At 38.4% G+C, this 16,543-nt stretch overlaps 2 protein-coding genes across 3 annotated transcripts; one reads left to right on the forward strand and one right to left on the reverse strand.

Moving 5' to 3' along the window:
- Positions 1-1,317: 1,317 nt before the first annotated feature.
- On the forward strand, positions 1,318-11,137 carry LOC135078714 (solute carrier family 22 member 20-like). Its single transcript, XM_063973261.1, has 8 exons — positions 1,318-1,914; positions 2,561-2,753; positions 6,339-6,439; positions 6,939-7,090; positions 7,281-7,907; positions 8,460-8,702; positions 8,988-9,115; positions 10,372-11,137. Exons 1-8 carry the CDS (start codon positions 1,742-1,744, stop codon positions 10,570-10,572), a joined length of 1,818 nt encoding a protein of 605 aa, XP_063829331.1. The 5' UTR covers positions 1,318-1,741; the 3' UTR covers positions 10,573-11,137.
- A 278-nt stretch (positions 11,138-11,415) lies between these two features.
- Positions 11,416-15,322, reverse strand: LOC135078536 (SET and MYND domain-containing protein 4-like). Of its 2 annotated transcripts, none has more exons than XM_063973073.1 (4): positions 14,971-15,322; positions 14,227-14,703; positions 13,010-13,912; positions 11,416-12,829 (listed from the first exon to the last, which is right to left on the reverse strand). In XM_063973073.1, exons 2-4 carry the CDS (start codon positions 14,697-14,699, stop codon positions 12,466-12,468), a joined length of 1,740 nt encoding a protein of 579 aa, XP_063829143.1. In that variant the 5' UTR covers positions 14,700-14,703; positions 14,971-15,322; the 3' UTR covers positions 11,416-12,465. The 2 variants fall into 2 exon arrangements, with proteins under 2 accessions (XP_063829143.1, XP_063829144.1); XM_063973074.1 differs by lacking the exon at positions 14,971-15,322 and adding an exon at positions 14,811-14,952.
- Between the last annotated feature and the right edge of the window lie 1,221 nt (positions 15,323-16,543).

The following is a 16,543-nucleotide window of genomic DNA, read 5'->3' on the forward strand; positions in this document are numbered from 1 at the left end:
CTGCAATTATAGTGAAACATATTTTATGACCTAGGTAAGTAAGTACAATAACATAGGCGTGTAAATTCAAACACAAACATGCATGCTTAAGTTAAGAAATAACTTTTGATAGAACTCATTGCGCATGCTCATTAATCTATTACCTAAGTACTTGCCATCTCGAAATAATCAAATTAAGTTCAAGGTTTGACCTTTTCTTATTTTTTTTATAGTCGGATTCGCATCATTTATTTGAGATCCCTATTTAAAAAACATTTTCGAATCGTCCTTATAGTTCATTCATGCAATTTGGCTGTGGTAGATAAATGTGCTCTATCGTACTCTATTAACATACCTGTTAAAACGCGAGTTAATTTGTCTTCTGTACATAGGTACACCCTGTATACAGGGTGGAAACGTTAAGTGATCTCACTCGATTATTTCTAAACTATACAAGATATCGAAAAATTGATTACTGATTCTGAAAGTGCTTCACAAGTTCTTTCAAACGGTACCAATAATAGGTTACAGAATAAACTGGATCTATCCGAAAATTCATTTTTTCCATCTTCCATACATTTAGTAAAACTACATAATATTAAAAACTATACAAGATATTCAAAAACTGGTTACTGATCCTGAAAGTGCTTTTACGAGCTCTATCCTGCTCTATCTAATAGGCTACAAAATAAACTGGATCCATTCGAAAATTCAATGTTTCCATCTTCCATACATTTAGTACAGCCACAGTCATGGCACTGATGTCTTGTTAATATTATAGCAAGTAAAGCCTAAAACCAATGTTTTACAACAAACAATTTAAATAAGAATACAATTTACAAGTTCATTTTAAGTGTTTATTATTTAATAAAAAAAATTAATACTTCTATTATTTTTTGGCTGGCATACATTTAGTATGGCTGGCTAAATGTATGCCAGCCATACTAAATGTATGCCAGCCAAAAAATAATATAATTAGGAGGCTGAAACATTAAATTTTCGGATAGATTCAGTTAATTCTGTAACCTAATATTGGTACCGTTGGATAGAGCTTGTGAAGCACTTTCAGGATTAGTAACCAGTTTTTCGATATCTTGTATAGTTTAGAAATAATCGAATGAGATCACTTTATCGTTTCCACCCTGTATACTATTACGAAGTGGCACGGCTACGAAGTATACTTCCTAGCAGCACCACTAATGTGATCGAGGAGATGCTAAAAAACACTAGATACCTACTTAGTAGTTACTATTTTAATACATACTTAACGAGCTTTACAAAAGTCTTACAATTAACACTTAATAGGTATAATTAGGTATAATTACCTAATTATAAGACGTACCTACACGCTGCTCTCGACTCCACAGTCGCTGTGGTGAGCCGATCGCAAACACTTATTATAAGATATCGTATAAATATTTTTTTTACAACATAGCAAAACCAAAACCTCGTTAAGATTTGCTTGTGTGGCGTTGCTTGGAAGTGTCACAGTGTCACACTTGGAGCAACTTACCGAAAGAAGGAACTATCTATTAGACATAATATTTGTTTGTCACTTAGTGATAGCGTCTCTTCCGCCTCCAAGTCGTGCTTGAAGACCGAGGACTGCGATAATATTAATCGCATCTAGAGCGTCAGTCAATAAAAACACTTTACAAGTATTGACTTAGGCAATAATATATTAATGTCTTACAAACTCTTGGATCGAGCTGTTGGCAGGATTGGCAAACATTAACCGTTCAGTGTTCAAAGTGTAATTAAAATGGAAGCGAAAAAGGGTGACGTTAAAGAAGACAAAGTGTACGAAATATGGGAAGTTCTTGAAAAATATGGAAAGTACCAGATTACGCAGTATTTGCTGGTCTGCGTGGCTACATTCTTCGTGACCATGTGTAACATCAACTACATATTTGTGGTTGGAGACGTGGGATACCGGTAAGCGTTATAATTCAAATTCTTTAGCATGTTTTTTATCGACAACGGGACCTGCATGAGATGCAGGATGCCTGATGGAAAGTGAAGATCGGGCCTAAGGTGTAAGCGAGCTTCACCCGAAATCCTCAACCACAGAGGTTGTAGGCCCTCTTTTTCTGGAACTCTTTTTTATTTTTTTATTTACGGTATACCAACAACATTACATACAAAGTAATTACATGAAACTCTTTCATTTAGAAGGTGCCTATTAATTATCCAGTTATTTACAACTAGCTTTCCGCCCGCGGCTTCGCCCGCGTGTAATTTTTCGGTTTTTTATACATATAACCTATGACACTCAGCAGTGTCTTTCTATTGGTGAAATAATTTTTAAATCGGTTCAGTAGATCCCGAGATTACCCCTTACAATTTAACAAATAATACAAACACACAATCTTTACCTCTTTATAATATTTTTATAGATTTATATTGTTGAAAATAAGAAATGGGGCTTGATTTTGGTGGCGCTTTAGCTACTACTTGAAAATACAAGAAAATTAAATTCACTAACTCTAAAATAATGTGGTTGTTTTTGAGTGCCGACGAAAAGTCTGTAGTCTGCCTCATAACATTGTTAACTTTATAAAGATTTGAAAAAATATTTCAGATGTCGAGTGCCACAATGTGAAGGTGCTACTGAGGCCTTTCAAGTGTCATGGTGGCCCAACAGCTCCGTAGACAGATGTTGGAGCCCGGTGCTGGACAACAGTTCCATAGGGTGCTCGTCGGATGCCTTCACCGAGGAGGTGGAGCGCTGCAGCAGCTGGGTCTACGAGAGCCAGAACAGCGTAGTCTCCCATGTAAGTTTGTATCATCAGGGCTGTTCATCTCCCCGAGCAGGCATCGGAAACAAAACCGCAGCGGGTTTAAACCACAATGGACTCACGAGCGAGTAGTGAGTGACGTATGTATCTACGTACATAGTACCTACATATTTTTATTCTGTGTAGTATCATACACACCTACATTCCTAAGTTAAAGGTGTCCTGTAGGCCTAGGATTCACGCCACCATAAGCTTTTATCAGACTTTTTATCGATTTTACGCGATAAACCCATACAAAAATAAAGCTACATCAGGCACCGGTCACTCAACGATGAAGCCTTTAAGATTTTCGTATATTGCCTCTTTTTGAGCCACAGGCAAAAGTTAAATACGTAAATGTTTTGGAGATCTGTCCTTAATGACTCTATACAAAGTACTGTACCTAATTATTGCTCCGACATTAGTCTCTTGCAATCTGATTGTTTGTTTACACTACATTTAGGTAGGCTAATTTTAGATTTTATTATTAACTGTAATAAGATAATGGAGAATAATAAGGAGTATCATTTTACTTAGGAAATTCATTTAATTTTGTAATTTCTACACAAATAGGTATTATTTCTTCTTTTTAGTTATTATTCTATAATTTCTTCTCTAATTTAAGTTTTTGGTGTAAATGTGCAGTTCAATGAGCTCTCAATGGTATTATTGGCTACCCAAAATTGTGACCTACTAACACTACGAGTAGTCTATGTTATTGTATTGATACCAAAGTTTAAGATAGATTTGATATCGATCTAGGCCGGTTTTCTTCAATTCTAATCCGTCCGTCAACTGTCAAATTTGATCAAATTTCAATATGTTTTTAGTAAAAATATCTACAGTTTTCGATATTTATACATTTTTATATTGTTTAGGTATAAGACTATTAAAACAGATTTAAATTAACAGTTGAAGAATTTGGATTAGATTGATTACTTAGTTATGTAGGAAACTGGTCTTACTTACATAATATTTATCTCGGATTAAACAAATATGCTGCCAAACAGGATCATCAATGCACGAGTAAGGTAAGTGCCCCCTACTTCGGTATATTAAGGCTCTTACGACTTTAACAATTTATTTAAAAATAACCAAGGATGATATCAATATGAAAGCTTTTGTATGCTAAAGTTTGGTCTTTTGACAGTAACTTAATACATAAATTATAGTTATATTGTTTAAACTTTTTTTAATATTAATTGTTCTGCGGACCTCTTGTTTGGATCCTGTTTCGTGATAAAATTTTGCTCTGTTTCTAAGTTCGTGAACTCATGTCCCCTATTTCGGGATAAAGTTTTACGCATCGAGTTAGGATATTTTAATAATGATTAAGGGTTTAATAAATTTAAAAACGATAGTATAAATTTAGAATAAAATAATTCTGTGAAATTGACGATATTACTTACCTGAAATATTCATGACAAATAATGTGAGTCTGTCTAGCTAGGTAGGTACGTACCTTCGTATAAAGTTTTGATTTATTATTCTAACAATATGTGAAAATATTTATATAACTATCAGAAATGTAGGGGGGCCTTACCCCCCCCCTCCCCTCCCCTTCGTACCCATAAAATTTAGATTTTTTATTTCTAACGATGTGAAAATATTCATACAAGTCTAAATTTAAAAAATGAGGAGGGGGACTAACCCCCCACCCCTGGTGCTGCTTCAAGTGAGGGTAGTCCCCCCCTGAAAATAACCCCATATACGCCAATGACTCATAATAAAAATTAATTAATTTATTACTTAGGTACCTACCTAAGTATTACTACCTACCTACCTACTTACCTAAGTATTAAAAACTAAAAAATATGTCGATTTCTTTGATGTTATGTGTCATACAAGTACCTAACACTATACATTTATATATCACGAACTTGGGAAAAAGTAACAATAATTACGGTTTCTTGTTTCGTGATACTGATTATTCCAAATTCCCCAAGTAAAATTCATGGATTATTGTTAAATTGTGTCAATTAACTATTATCTATCCCATATAAAATACAAATAAACCAAGATAAATAAAACGAATCGAATTAAAACCAAAATTACGCTCGTAGAACTTATGCTAATTTATCTTAAAATTGGTCATTTAAGTGAACTTTAAACTCGTGTCATATAAATTCTAGTGAACGAAACACATACCGAATTTAGATCATGAGAAACTTAAATAAATGTATTATTTGTTTCATAACTTACATTTCAATTATCATAAATAATTATTTAAAAACCAAGCATCAAAATATTATCCATAATATCCTTGATTCGGTAGTATCACGAAACAGGGGACACCCGAAAAATAATATGTACGCTATTTCGTGAGTCAATTAATCGCAATTTTAAAGGAATTCTACGTTTTCATATAACTTTTTTCTAAGCCAAATCAATTGTCAAGGAACACATGAAACCACTATTACAAGCTTTATGCAAATGGACGTTACTTCACCTTTTTATAAGCTTAAGAAGTTGGAGCGCTAATCTTACGGTGAGAGCAACATTTTCACCCCGCACGGCTGTTTTTGGCTCTCTGAGAGTTTGAAGCTTCGTATTGCTCTCATTTTTGGCGCCACAATGTTGTTACTTGGTTTTTTAGATAGCTTAAATAATAGAGTTTTTGTAGTAATAAAGAATTTTTATAAATAATATTCTATTTGCTTATTATTTGAGCTAGAAAAAAAACTTACGAACTTACGTACTATCACGAACTAGTAGCCGTTTACCTTATCATTGAGATGTTGATAACATTATCACGGTCGTTACTTATGAGAACATACATTACATTGTATATCCCATCCCAACTATTATATATTAATATATTATTTTAATTATTTTAATATTATATTATAAATGCGAAAGTAACTCTGTCTGTCTGTCTGTCTGTTACGCTTTCCCGCTTAAACCTCGCAACCGATTTTGATGAAATTTGGCATAGAGATAGTTTGAGTCCCGGGAAAGAACATAGGATAGTTTTTATCCCGGTTTTTGAAACAGGGACGCGCGCGATAAAGTTTTTCTGTGACAGACAAAATTCCACGCGGGCGAAGCCGCGGGCGGAAAGCTAGTGTTTACATAAGTATGACAAAATCTTCTTACCTAGACTAGACTTTTCTAGAGGCTAGACAGACAAAATAAATTTTGTGCTAGAGATCAGGCAGGGTTTTAATAAAATGTAGGTATTATGATAAACACAAAATGCTTTCAAGACAAGGAGTCCTAGTAAAGGGCTATTTAACAACTCCAATTATTCGCCTAAATAATAAAGCCCAAAGCGACAGAGGTCTCGGGTTAGTTCTCAGACTCCCAGTGGGGGCAAAATTTTCTTTTTGGTTGGTGGCAGGGCAGGGCTTGTTTTAAGTACGCCTGGCTAGCTTCTACCTTCTTACATCAGTCTGTCGGCTTAACAACAATTTTAACAGCATTGTATTTCGGCAGTTAGAAGTAGATAGCCAGTTCCTCTGTGGAAGTCCGTGTGAAGCTCACATCCACCTTTGACCTGATCATCACTTTCCATCAAATCAATGTCAAGAGCCTCTCCATTGTGGGTGAAAAAATGATTTATTTATTCACTTTCCATTTCAGCTCAATCTTGCCTGCCAACCGTGGCAGATCAATATGGTGGGCACCATACACAACCTGGGAATGTTGTTCTCTATGTTGATAACTGGCTGGATCTCTGATAGGTAAGAATTAACCGTGTGTTCCGGCAGAGTATAGGTATAATAGAACTACTCCACCCCACTCTTCTCTTAGGCGGTTATCACACTGCGCCGGGCGACAGATTTAATCATTGTATGCAAGTACCTCAGTTTGTATAGAAAACACGCGCGGCACTTCACACTGACAACGCGTGATTTTTTATATGAAAATCACGCGCTCCGCGGCGGAGCGCGGCGAAGTGTGATAACCGCCTTAGATGTCATAAAGGAGAGTATGGGACATTATGCGAACATCAAACCTCGCCTAGCTCAGGCCAGCGGGAGTGGGAGTGTAGGCCAAATCCTCCATTCACCTTTAGAATAGAGATAGAGCAAAGCAAGATAGATCATAGAGTAGTACGTACTAGTACTTCTGCAGAGGTGACCACTTACATGACTTGGCTTAAATTTTTCAGTCCTATATCCTAATAGGTCTCCTAGATAATTAAGCAAAATATTTTATAAAAAAATTATTGCCTTTCAGGTACGGCCGCAAGAAGATTGTAATATTTTGTTTCACCACGTGTTTTGTGGGTATTTTCAAAATCTTCGCCGCATCGTACCCGGTGTATGTAACTATAGAGTTCTTAGAGGCGTTGCTGAGCGGAGGATGCTATGCTGTGGCATCTATTATGAGTAAGTTGACTTACTTACATCCTTATTCTTCTTCTTGTAGATGTCGTAATGGTGATAAAGTGACAAATAAATATGTGAACAAACATAACCCGTCTGGCCAGCGTAGATAGTGTAGGGGTGTAGGCTATTATTATTTAAATTCGTGTTCAGCATTGCAGTTTTCTTAACCAACCTATTTTTATGTTTTCAGTGATAGAAATAACTGGAAGAAAATACCGCATACTTTCCGGAGTGTTGTTCGCTTATGCCGTCTACATGGGAGAGACGTGTTTCGCTACTTTAGCAATGTTAATACTGCACTGGAAGAACCTCGTCCTAGTGATGTACGGGCCTTGCATTCTGTTCCTGGGTCTAGTTTTCACGTTGCACGAGAGCCCGCGGTGGCTGATACTAAACGGAAAAACCGAGCAAGCTATAAACAACCTGAAGGTGATTGCCAAGACAAATAACATAAAGATAAACGAACAAGATCTATGTAATTTGGACGATAAGCAGTTGAGACAGAAGTTTGACATTCAGAATTATGAGACGAGGGAAGGGCTTAAGGAAGTGTTTAAGTCCAGGGAGATGGTGAAGCGTTTGCTGGTTGGGCTCTCGGCTAGATTCTCGTCTAACTTTGTGTACTACGGGCTCATGATCAACTCTGTGTATCTGCCGGGGAACAAGTACACCAACTTCCTGCTGGCCACGGTTATGTCCTTCCCCGGGGAGCTGTTGAGCTTGTACTTGATGAACAAGATCGGCAGGAAGCTGCCGCTTATCGTCGGGTTCGCCATCAGCGGCGCTGTGTGCGTGTTATCGGCGTTTATACCAGATAGTAAGTATTTGGGTGCTTGCTATATACCTACAAAGTATTTAGCTAGTAGGTAGCTTTTCTTGTTTATACCTACGCAGAATCAGCAAACTAAGGCGATAAGCGGGTGTCGTTGAAGATCAGGGGAAATACGTTATCTACGAAATTCGTAACTTGGTATAAGTACCTAAGGTACTCTTAACGATCTGTTAGTTGAATAGTACCTAGGTACAATGTTTCTCTAAGAATTAGGTACACCACTCAATAAGTCATCATCATGTGCGAGCTCCCTAAACCTATGTGTATAGTGTATGTGCGAAGCCAAGTATTCACGTAAGACTATGCTCCGCTGTCGCCAGAATGTTATCGCGACACATCGCCGGCGCGATCATATTAATAAGCCAATGACAGGTAAACTGACATTGCCTTTCATCGCGCCGGTGATGGCGATCTGCACGCGTTGGTGTAATTGAAGCATAAGTCGTTTGAGAACAAATGTTATTGTAAGAGTTAAATGTATCTTTCTAAAACACATTCCTACTTTGGAAATAATTAATTTACCTACTTACCTTAAAGGTTTGAGCTGGGCGAAAATCACTTGCTTCCTGGTGGGCAAGGTGATTGTCGCAGTGTGCTTCACGGGCGGCATAACGTATACCATGGAGCTGTTCCCGACCAGCGCCCGCGGCTCGCTGCTGGGGCTGTGCTCGCTGTCCGCGCGGCTTGGCGGCATGCTGGCGCCGCTGACGCCGATACTGGTGGGTATAAGAGCCAAAGCACAGATGCGGCAACACAGCGCCGCAGAGATTTCGAAGTGTCGTGCGACGCGACGCCCCACCGCTCATGTGTCCGCCATAGATATTTTTATGTAAGAAGACGCAGCGACACCGCTTCGGCGTTTTACCGCCACCGCAACGCATCGTGTGCTTTCGCTCTAAAGTTGAGGCACCATTAATCCGTTCCGCTGTGTCGCGTCATAAAAAATATATGGAAAACGTCGCAGCGTCGCAACGGACTTATGGGGCCTCACCCTAAGGTGTGAACTGGGATAAGGAAGCCTTCTTCCTGGTGGGCAAGGTGACCATGATCACCTTGCCCACCAAGCGTGCTTCACGGGCGGCATCACGTATACCCTGGAGCTGTTCCCGACCAGCTCTCGTGGTTCGCTGCTGGGGCTGTGCTCGCTGTCCGCGCGGCTTGGCGGCATGCTGGCGCCGCTGACGCCGATACTGGTGGGTATAAGAGCCAAAGCACACGATGCGATGCGATGCAGCGCCGCAGAGATTTCGAAGTGTCGTGCGACGCGACGCCGCACCGCTCATGTGTCCGCCATAGATATTTTTATGTAAGAAGACGCAGCGACACCGCTCCGGCGTTTTACCGCCACCGCAACGCATCGTGTGCTTTCGCTCTAAAGTTGAGGCACCATTAATCCTTTCCGCTGTGTTGCGTCATAAAAAATACATGGAAAACGTCGCAGCGTCGCAACGGACTAATGGGGCCTCACCCTAAGGTGTGAACTGGGATAAGGAAGCCTTCTTCCTGGTGGGCAAGGTGATCGTCGCGGTGTGCTTCACGGGCGGCATCACGTATACCCTAGAGCTGTTCCCCACCAGCTCGCGTGGGTCGCTGCTGGGGCTGTGCTCGCTGTCCGCGCGGCTTGGCGGCTTGCTGGCGCCGTTGACGCCGATACTGGTGGGTATACTAAGAGCCAAAGCACACGATGCGTTGCCGCACCGCAGAGATTTTGCCATATAGGGCGACGACGTGTGTCCGCCACAGATGTCGCAGAGATTACGAAGTATTGGCGCCGCTGACGCCAATACTGGTGGGTGTACTAAGACCCAAAGCACCGCAGAGATTTCGACGTATAGCGTGGCGCGGCGCGTCGTATCGTATGCCCGCCATAGTTATTTCTATGTAGGCAAGAGTAGGCGCACACCGTTGATTTTTAGTTGGCCGATAGTTGTGCCCGATTTTAAATTGTATGAAGAATCGGCCAAATCGAATCGGCGTAGTGTGCGCACTCCATACATGCCCATACTGATCAACTGCCCGACTAAACTATCGGCCGACGAAAATTCAACGGTGTGCGCCTACTCTAAGACGACGCAAAGACACTGCTCCGGCATCCCACCGCAACGCATCGTGTGCTTTAGTATTAAGGTTTGAACTTGGATAAGAAAGCATTCTTCTGGCGCCATTGACGCCCGATATTGGTTAGTAACTGACGGGTCTGATGCAGAATTAGCATTTTTCTATATTAACCCTGCCTACTAGAAAAGTACATTATTATTATTCTGTACTGTGTGACCATTATTGACCAGAGAGAGGGTCACACTAGGATGTCCGCTGGACTCGATAACTCACGGATAAATTATCCTTTACTTAGGGTTTGCACTGTAGATCCTGGCTACACAGCAGTTGCAGCGCTCAGAACAAGAGGAAACAGTCCCGTAATACTAACTACATCCTACTTCTTACACAGAATGGAGTATCAGTTATCCTGCCAGCGCTTTGCTTCGGGGCGTCAGCAGTGATCACGAGCCTCATGATCATGCTCACTCCTGAGACGAAGGGCATGCCTCTTATGGACACGATAGAACAGGTCAAAGCCAGCAAAGAGAACAGGAAAACTCACATGGAACCGAACTACATCGGAGTCAGTGAAGAGTGTGGCAGGACTTAAAATATTATTTGCATGCATATGGCATAATAAAGGTCATAGCAGACTTATCAACTCTGAAAGGGATCAACACCGTATCGCCTTTCGCGCGCTATCAACCGCGAGGCGAGGCGTTTATAGTTCCAAAATACTGAACTGTCCTATGCATGACATTGACAGTGGGGCGCCACCGTCAATACCGGATCGCTGGTTCCGATTTTTGCCATGTTGGAAACCATATAGTTAGTTGAACGATGGTAGCGCCCCCCTGTCATTGAGTTTGGTGGGACAGTTCAGCGTGGGTCATCTATACGTTACCATGCGGATAAGTGTGCTGGCTGTCCCTTTCCGAGTTGATAAATGTACTACGTCCTTAAAAGGGAATGTAGGAGACCCACAATCTCCTGCATTCTTTGAGTCATAGCATAGACCTTTTTGTCTCATACCACTATTGTAGTACACTGTGATAACTTGAAACTTATCTTGTTTTGAGCCAAATAAATACTTCCATCTACCTACGAATAGTTTGATTTCGTCATCATTTCTGCAAATGGCATTACAATGGAAGGCTATTATAATTTGTAGATAGATTTATTACTAAGTGTAGGTACGATTGCGATTTTTATGTATCAATAAAGTGTAATAGTGTGCCTTGTATTACATTAATACTACTTTGAAAACAAATAATGTCTTTTCAATGAAAAACGGTTTGAAAAAAAAACCTTCATTAAGCCAAGTCAACCAGAAGGTACACGTTTAATATCTACAACGTAAGTAAGTACCTAGGTATGTTTAAGTTGTGTACAGTATGTTATGTAATAGCCAATAGGTATGTATATTTTTTATCCTTTGCAATCAAAAACAATATTAATTAATACTGAAATTATTATTTTATTTAATCACCGTTATGCACCGTTTACAGTGATAAACTAAGAAATTAATACCATAAACAGTAGAAAAGGAAACAAAAAAAAACTTTTGCCAAATTACAACATAAAATCAACAAATTTCAACGATCTGTAATAATAATTAAAAATCTAAACAGCGCCATTGGCGAAATGTCTTACATTTTTCATCACTCGCTTATAAAGTCCCAGATAGATTTTAAACGACTTATCTGGCAGATAAACCACAATATTAAAAGGAGTCACAAAAACAAATCAATAAATCAGCAAACTCTTAGCTTATTGACATAACTACTGACTATAGAAATATCAGGAACCGATGAAAAAGGACCTTTTGAGTATTTAAACACAAAATAGGGTAAGTACTTATTTGAATTTGAGATCAAAATCAACCTTAACTTATTATTAAATGAGATTATAACCCTGAATACCATTGAAAATTTTTACTTATTTATATTGATACGGTACTGTACGAGATTACGGACGAATCCGACATATCACAAAATACTAAGTAAAAGAAAGTATCGAAATCAGACTGAAAATACAAAAGAAGCACTTAAACCTGACGTCACATGGCACGTGTAAGAATCAAATAGGTGACTGTTAAGTGACGTCACGAAAAATTTCACATAGGTGCTAAAGACTTTATAAAGCTAAAAAAAAATTATTATGTGAAAAATGAAACATGCATATTCCCATTAATGCTTAATGCTAAAAAATTGTAATCTATTAATACAGAAAATAATACTGTTAAGTATTAGTTTTATTTAACACAGAACGAGAATCATGTTAAAATTAATTATGTACATGTCGTGACTAATTTTTATGTAACGTTACATTTTGTAAATTTTAGAATATAATTATTATACATTCCCAAAATCAATTCTGACGAGTTTACTCTGTGGTTGTATTATTGTATGTAACAAAAACAATAGTTCTTCCATTAGGATTGATAAAAAATGGCATAATATTAGAAAAATTACTTTAAATTACATTTCAATGAAACCTAACACTAATCATTGGTGCCATCTAACATGATATTAGATGAGTACTGATCTTGAATATCTAAGAGGCATTTCCTGAACAGCTTGTATACATCAATGTATTGGTTTGAGAACGGCAAGTCGTGCAGGAAGGCTAGTGCTCGGCAACATTTAGGGTATATGTGTTCTATGTCAGATGAGCAGTAGTTTTCTATGGCCTCGCTCACGTTGAGTTTTCTGAAAGCTCGCAGGTGGGTCTCCGTGGGCCTTGCCCTGTTGCGTAGTAACTTCCAGTCACCGTTGCACACAGCACAAGCGCACACTGTGTTGTATAAAGTAAACATATTGCGCAGTCGTGAGCCGTTTTCTATGTTGTTGTCCAACCAGTGACCTCTGTAACATACGGTATAAAAATATTTTATTTCTTAAACTAGTTCCAATAATTAAGTGCCAAATTAAAACTGAATAATTCGATTTGATTTGGTAATAATTATTTTCAAACTTTTGCAAGCAAGGATCTCAATTCATGCCAGGAGTCTTATGAAAGTCTTTGGTAATTAAATCAATACTCACAAATATGCAATGGTTAATTCTGTCCCTTGTTTAAGAGGTTGTATGGTGATCAGCGCTACTTCTTTGTTCAAGCCAACAACTAGCACGTTTGGGTTGCAGGCTCCTTTCAGCTTCCCGGTGAATGGAAACACCCCAAAGTTAGCCACTTCACAAAACTCTGTCTTCCCATGCGCCATCACAGATACCGTAGACGATATTTGAGTTTGTATTAGGTGCACAGCATAATACATCAGCAGTCGGCTAAATCCACAGACTGCTGCAGCCTTCTCAGTCGCACGCGTTGGGAAAAAAGACTTTGCCATATTCAGGTAATGCACCACTATGGCGCAACCAAACGTTGCATTATAGATCATCCCATACGTAAAGATAGCATCATCCTTGAAGTTCAATAACGAAAACTTGTTCTCACTGTTGAAAATTTCATTTATTTCGCTCTTCTTCATGCGCTTCAAGCCAACAGTCTTTGTGGCCTCATTAAACTCTTCCCAAGATTTGAATTTCTTCCTCAGTTTTATAGCAGTAATAACGGCTAATTTACTCACCGGAATTGATGATATTTCATCAAAAATTTCAATTATGGGGCATTCAAAGGAGTGGTACTCCTCCATGCAGGTACGCCTACAGTCTGCGCTACAAAACAAGGCTTTGGTGCAACCTTCACAGGGAATGAGGTTTAAACTCATTTTGTGGCAATAATAGCATGCTGAATATAACAATTTACGGTCCAGCTGACTAGTGAATGCTTTCTCAATTGCAATAAGTTTACCAACTTTCACATCTCTAACAGCCACAACTTTGGGCACATGAGACTCTTTAATGATACCCACATCAATGCTAGCACATGTTATTTGGGGATTTCTTCTTTCCCTAAACTCCAGATAGTCCTCGGAAAATTCACAGAATCTGAAATGAATATTTAATTTAAAAGTACAAATTCAAATAATAAAAATGTATAAAAACAATAAATGTTAGATAAAATCCTTCATAGCCTATTATCACTAAGTAGTCTGTGGAGGAACATTATCTGTGGTCGCGATCCTCATCAGTGAGGGTCTAAGGAAGAAGAAGCAGTATCAGAAAGTTTAAAAATGCACACAATTAGTGCACAGATAAAATACTTTTAGAATGAGAACTGCTAACAAGTACAAATATGGTAAATTGTGGGTCAGATCTTTTCTATTAATAAGGATGGATTTAGGTAAAATCTTACTACAGACCTCATCTCCATAGCCATTCTTTCAATCCACACGTTTTTTGTAGCTTCACTTCGCCTATTCGCCAACTTATCGCTGATCTGGGGCGGATATCCCAATTCAAAACAGGTGCTCACATCTTTGAGGCAGGCCTGAAACATCTTACACTTGCTCAACAGAGCCGATCTGTTGCTATAACCCAGCACCAACTCTTCGGAACCTTTAGGCGCATACATCAAGGCCTTATTGTACCACTCCAAAGCATTCTGAAACTTGTTACTTTTAAATGCTTTATTCCCTTGCTGGCGATGGGAATTGGACTTAAGTTTACATTTTGCCTCTTTTACCAAAGGTGGCATATTATTTGTTTTCTTTAGAATGTCCATTGCAATAATAACTGCGTCTGACAAATCGTCCTTTTCAATGGCATCATATAATTTGCCAACTAACCCTTGTTGGTTGAGAATCTCTTGAAAAAAAGCTGGTGAACGCCACATAACTCTGAAAAGAATAACAATGAAAAATTACCTTGAGAATATCCAACAAATCACATAACACTAGCAGCAACCCCTTAATAACTCGAACTCGAAGTCTTTTAAATTATTTACTTGTATAATTCATAACTATGCAATACAGTTATTTGCTGAAAAACTAAGATCTAAGTACTCTCCCCTTCAAGCCTGAACTGCTGTGTAGGTACTTTAATTTCTCTTTTGTAAATTTAAATAACGTGAAACAAAATCGGATCTAAGTTAATTTTAAACTTACATTAATACGAATACTATCGACACCTTTAAATTTTCCAAACAAACAAAATTTTCTTCTGCAGCTTCTGCTTTTGAATTTGCACAAAAGTGAAGTAATGAATGAATCAAATGAATGAATGAAAGAATGAATGTTTTTTTTTTAATTATATTTCACCACAGCTCTTGGTACAGCTCTTTTAAGCCAATCGTGTGTTGAATAAAATCAGTTTTAAATGCTGTTTACACTTCCCCAACAAATGTTTACTTCTGTGGATATTTTGACCAAAAACAGATTGCAGATTGCAGTTGACGGATTTACTTGGATTTGGATTATTTTATGAACACTATTTTAACAGACTGTGAAACTACTCTGATTGAAATAAAAAAAAGTAAGAACTTTTCTGTTGTTTATGGTTACGAAAGTACCTACTTTTTGCAGACACAATGATTTCGAAACTAATTTAATATACCTACTTAGGTTATTTAGATAACATACTACAGTAGTACACAATTAATAAGGCTCACCGATGTACCTGCGCAGAAGACGAATTTAAGTAGCGCGGGAAATGCTATTGACCAATCGGGATACTCCACGCACGGCGCGTCTTCTTCCTGTGCCGGTATTGGTCCGTCGCCGCGTCATGTTTGCGCGCTCTGTGACACATGTTAGTCAGCCGCCATACTCTAGAGTGCGTAGACGCGTTGCAGACAAAAGTACACTTAGTGGCAAAAAAAGAGTTTTATTTTTGTGAGCCTCCAATCTCCGTACATCTTCACATTCACAATTCATTCATAGATTCAGCATTCACTCTTCTCACATTCGGAAATTCAAATATTTATTTTCCATTTAGTAGAGTACAGTATATTAAAGGTGTTATGATAAATAAAATAAAGTTCATTATCGTAATTCGCTACAATTATATGTAGCATGCAAATATTAACATTTCTAAATTATGGATTAAATACATCCCACAAAAATAATCCTACTAATATTATAAATGCGAAAGTTTGGATGTCTGGATGTTTGTTACTCTTTCACGCAAAAACTACTGAACGGATTTTGATGAAACTTTACAGTATTATTGTTTATAACCCAGAATAACATAATATAGGCTATAAGTTATGACGATCTATGACAAACTAAATCTCACGCGGGTGAAACCGCGGGCAAAAGCTAGTAAATAAATAAATACATATTAGACGCGTACATTGCTCCGATCGATTCCAAAGTATGTAACAAAAGCACTTGTGTTATGGAAATCGGGAACAACGACGGGTACGTACCACAAGTGTATTTATAATTTGTTTTTTAAGAAGTCTATTTATTTATTTAAATACTCTATTAAACTTTTTTTGGCAAAAAGATAAATATTTTATTCCCCGTAATTCCGTTACAATTGGCCTGCAGTGTAATTATGAAATGGGCGGGACTTGCGCAAGTGCGACGGGGAACATAATCGGAAAAATTTTGTCCTTGTCTGCGTGGCCGAAGATTCACGACGCGCCTTATTAAATGTGTACTACTTGTACTAACAGAGTCTAATACCTACTTCCTCATAAAAATTACATACCTGAACAGTGGGTCTAGACTCTAG

Source organism: Ostrinia nubilalis, chromosome 15, assembly GCF_963855985.1.
Source record: "Ostrinia nubilalis chromosome 15, ilOstNubi1.1, whole genome shotgun sequence".
NCBI lineage: Eukaryota > Metazoa > Arthropoda > Insecta > Lepidoptera > Crambidae > Ostrinia > Ostrinia nubilalis.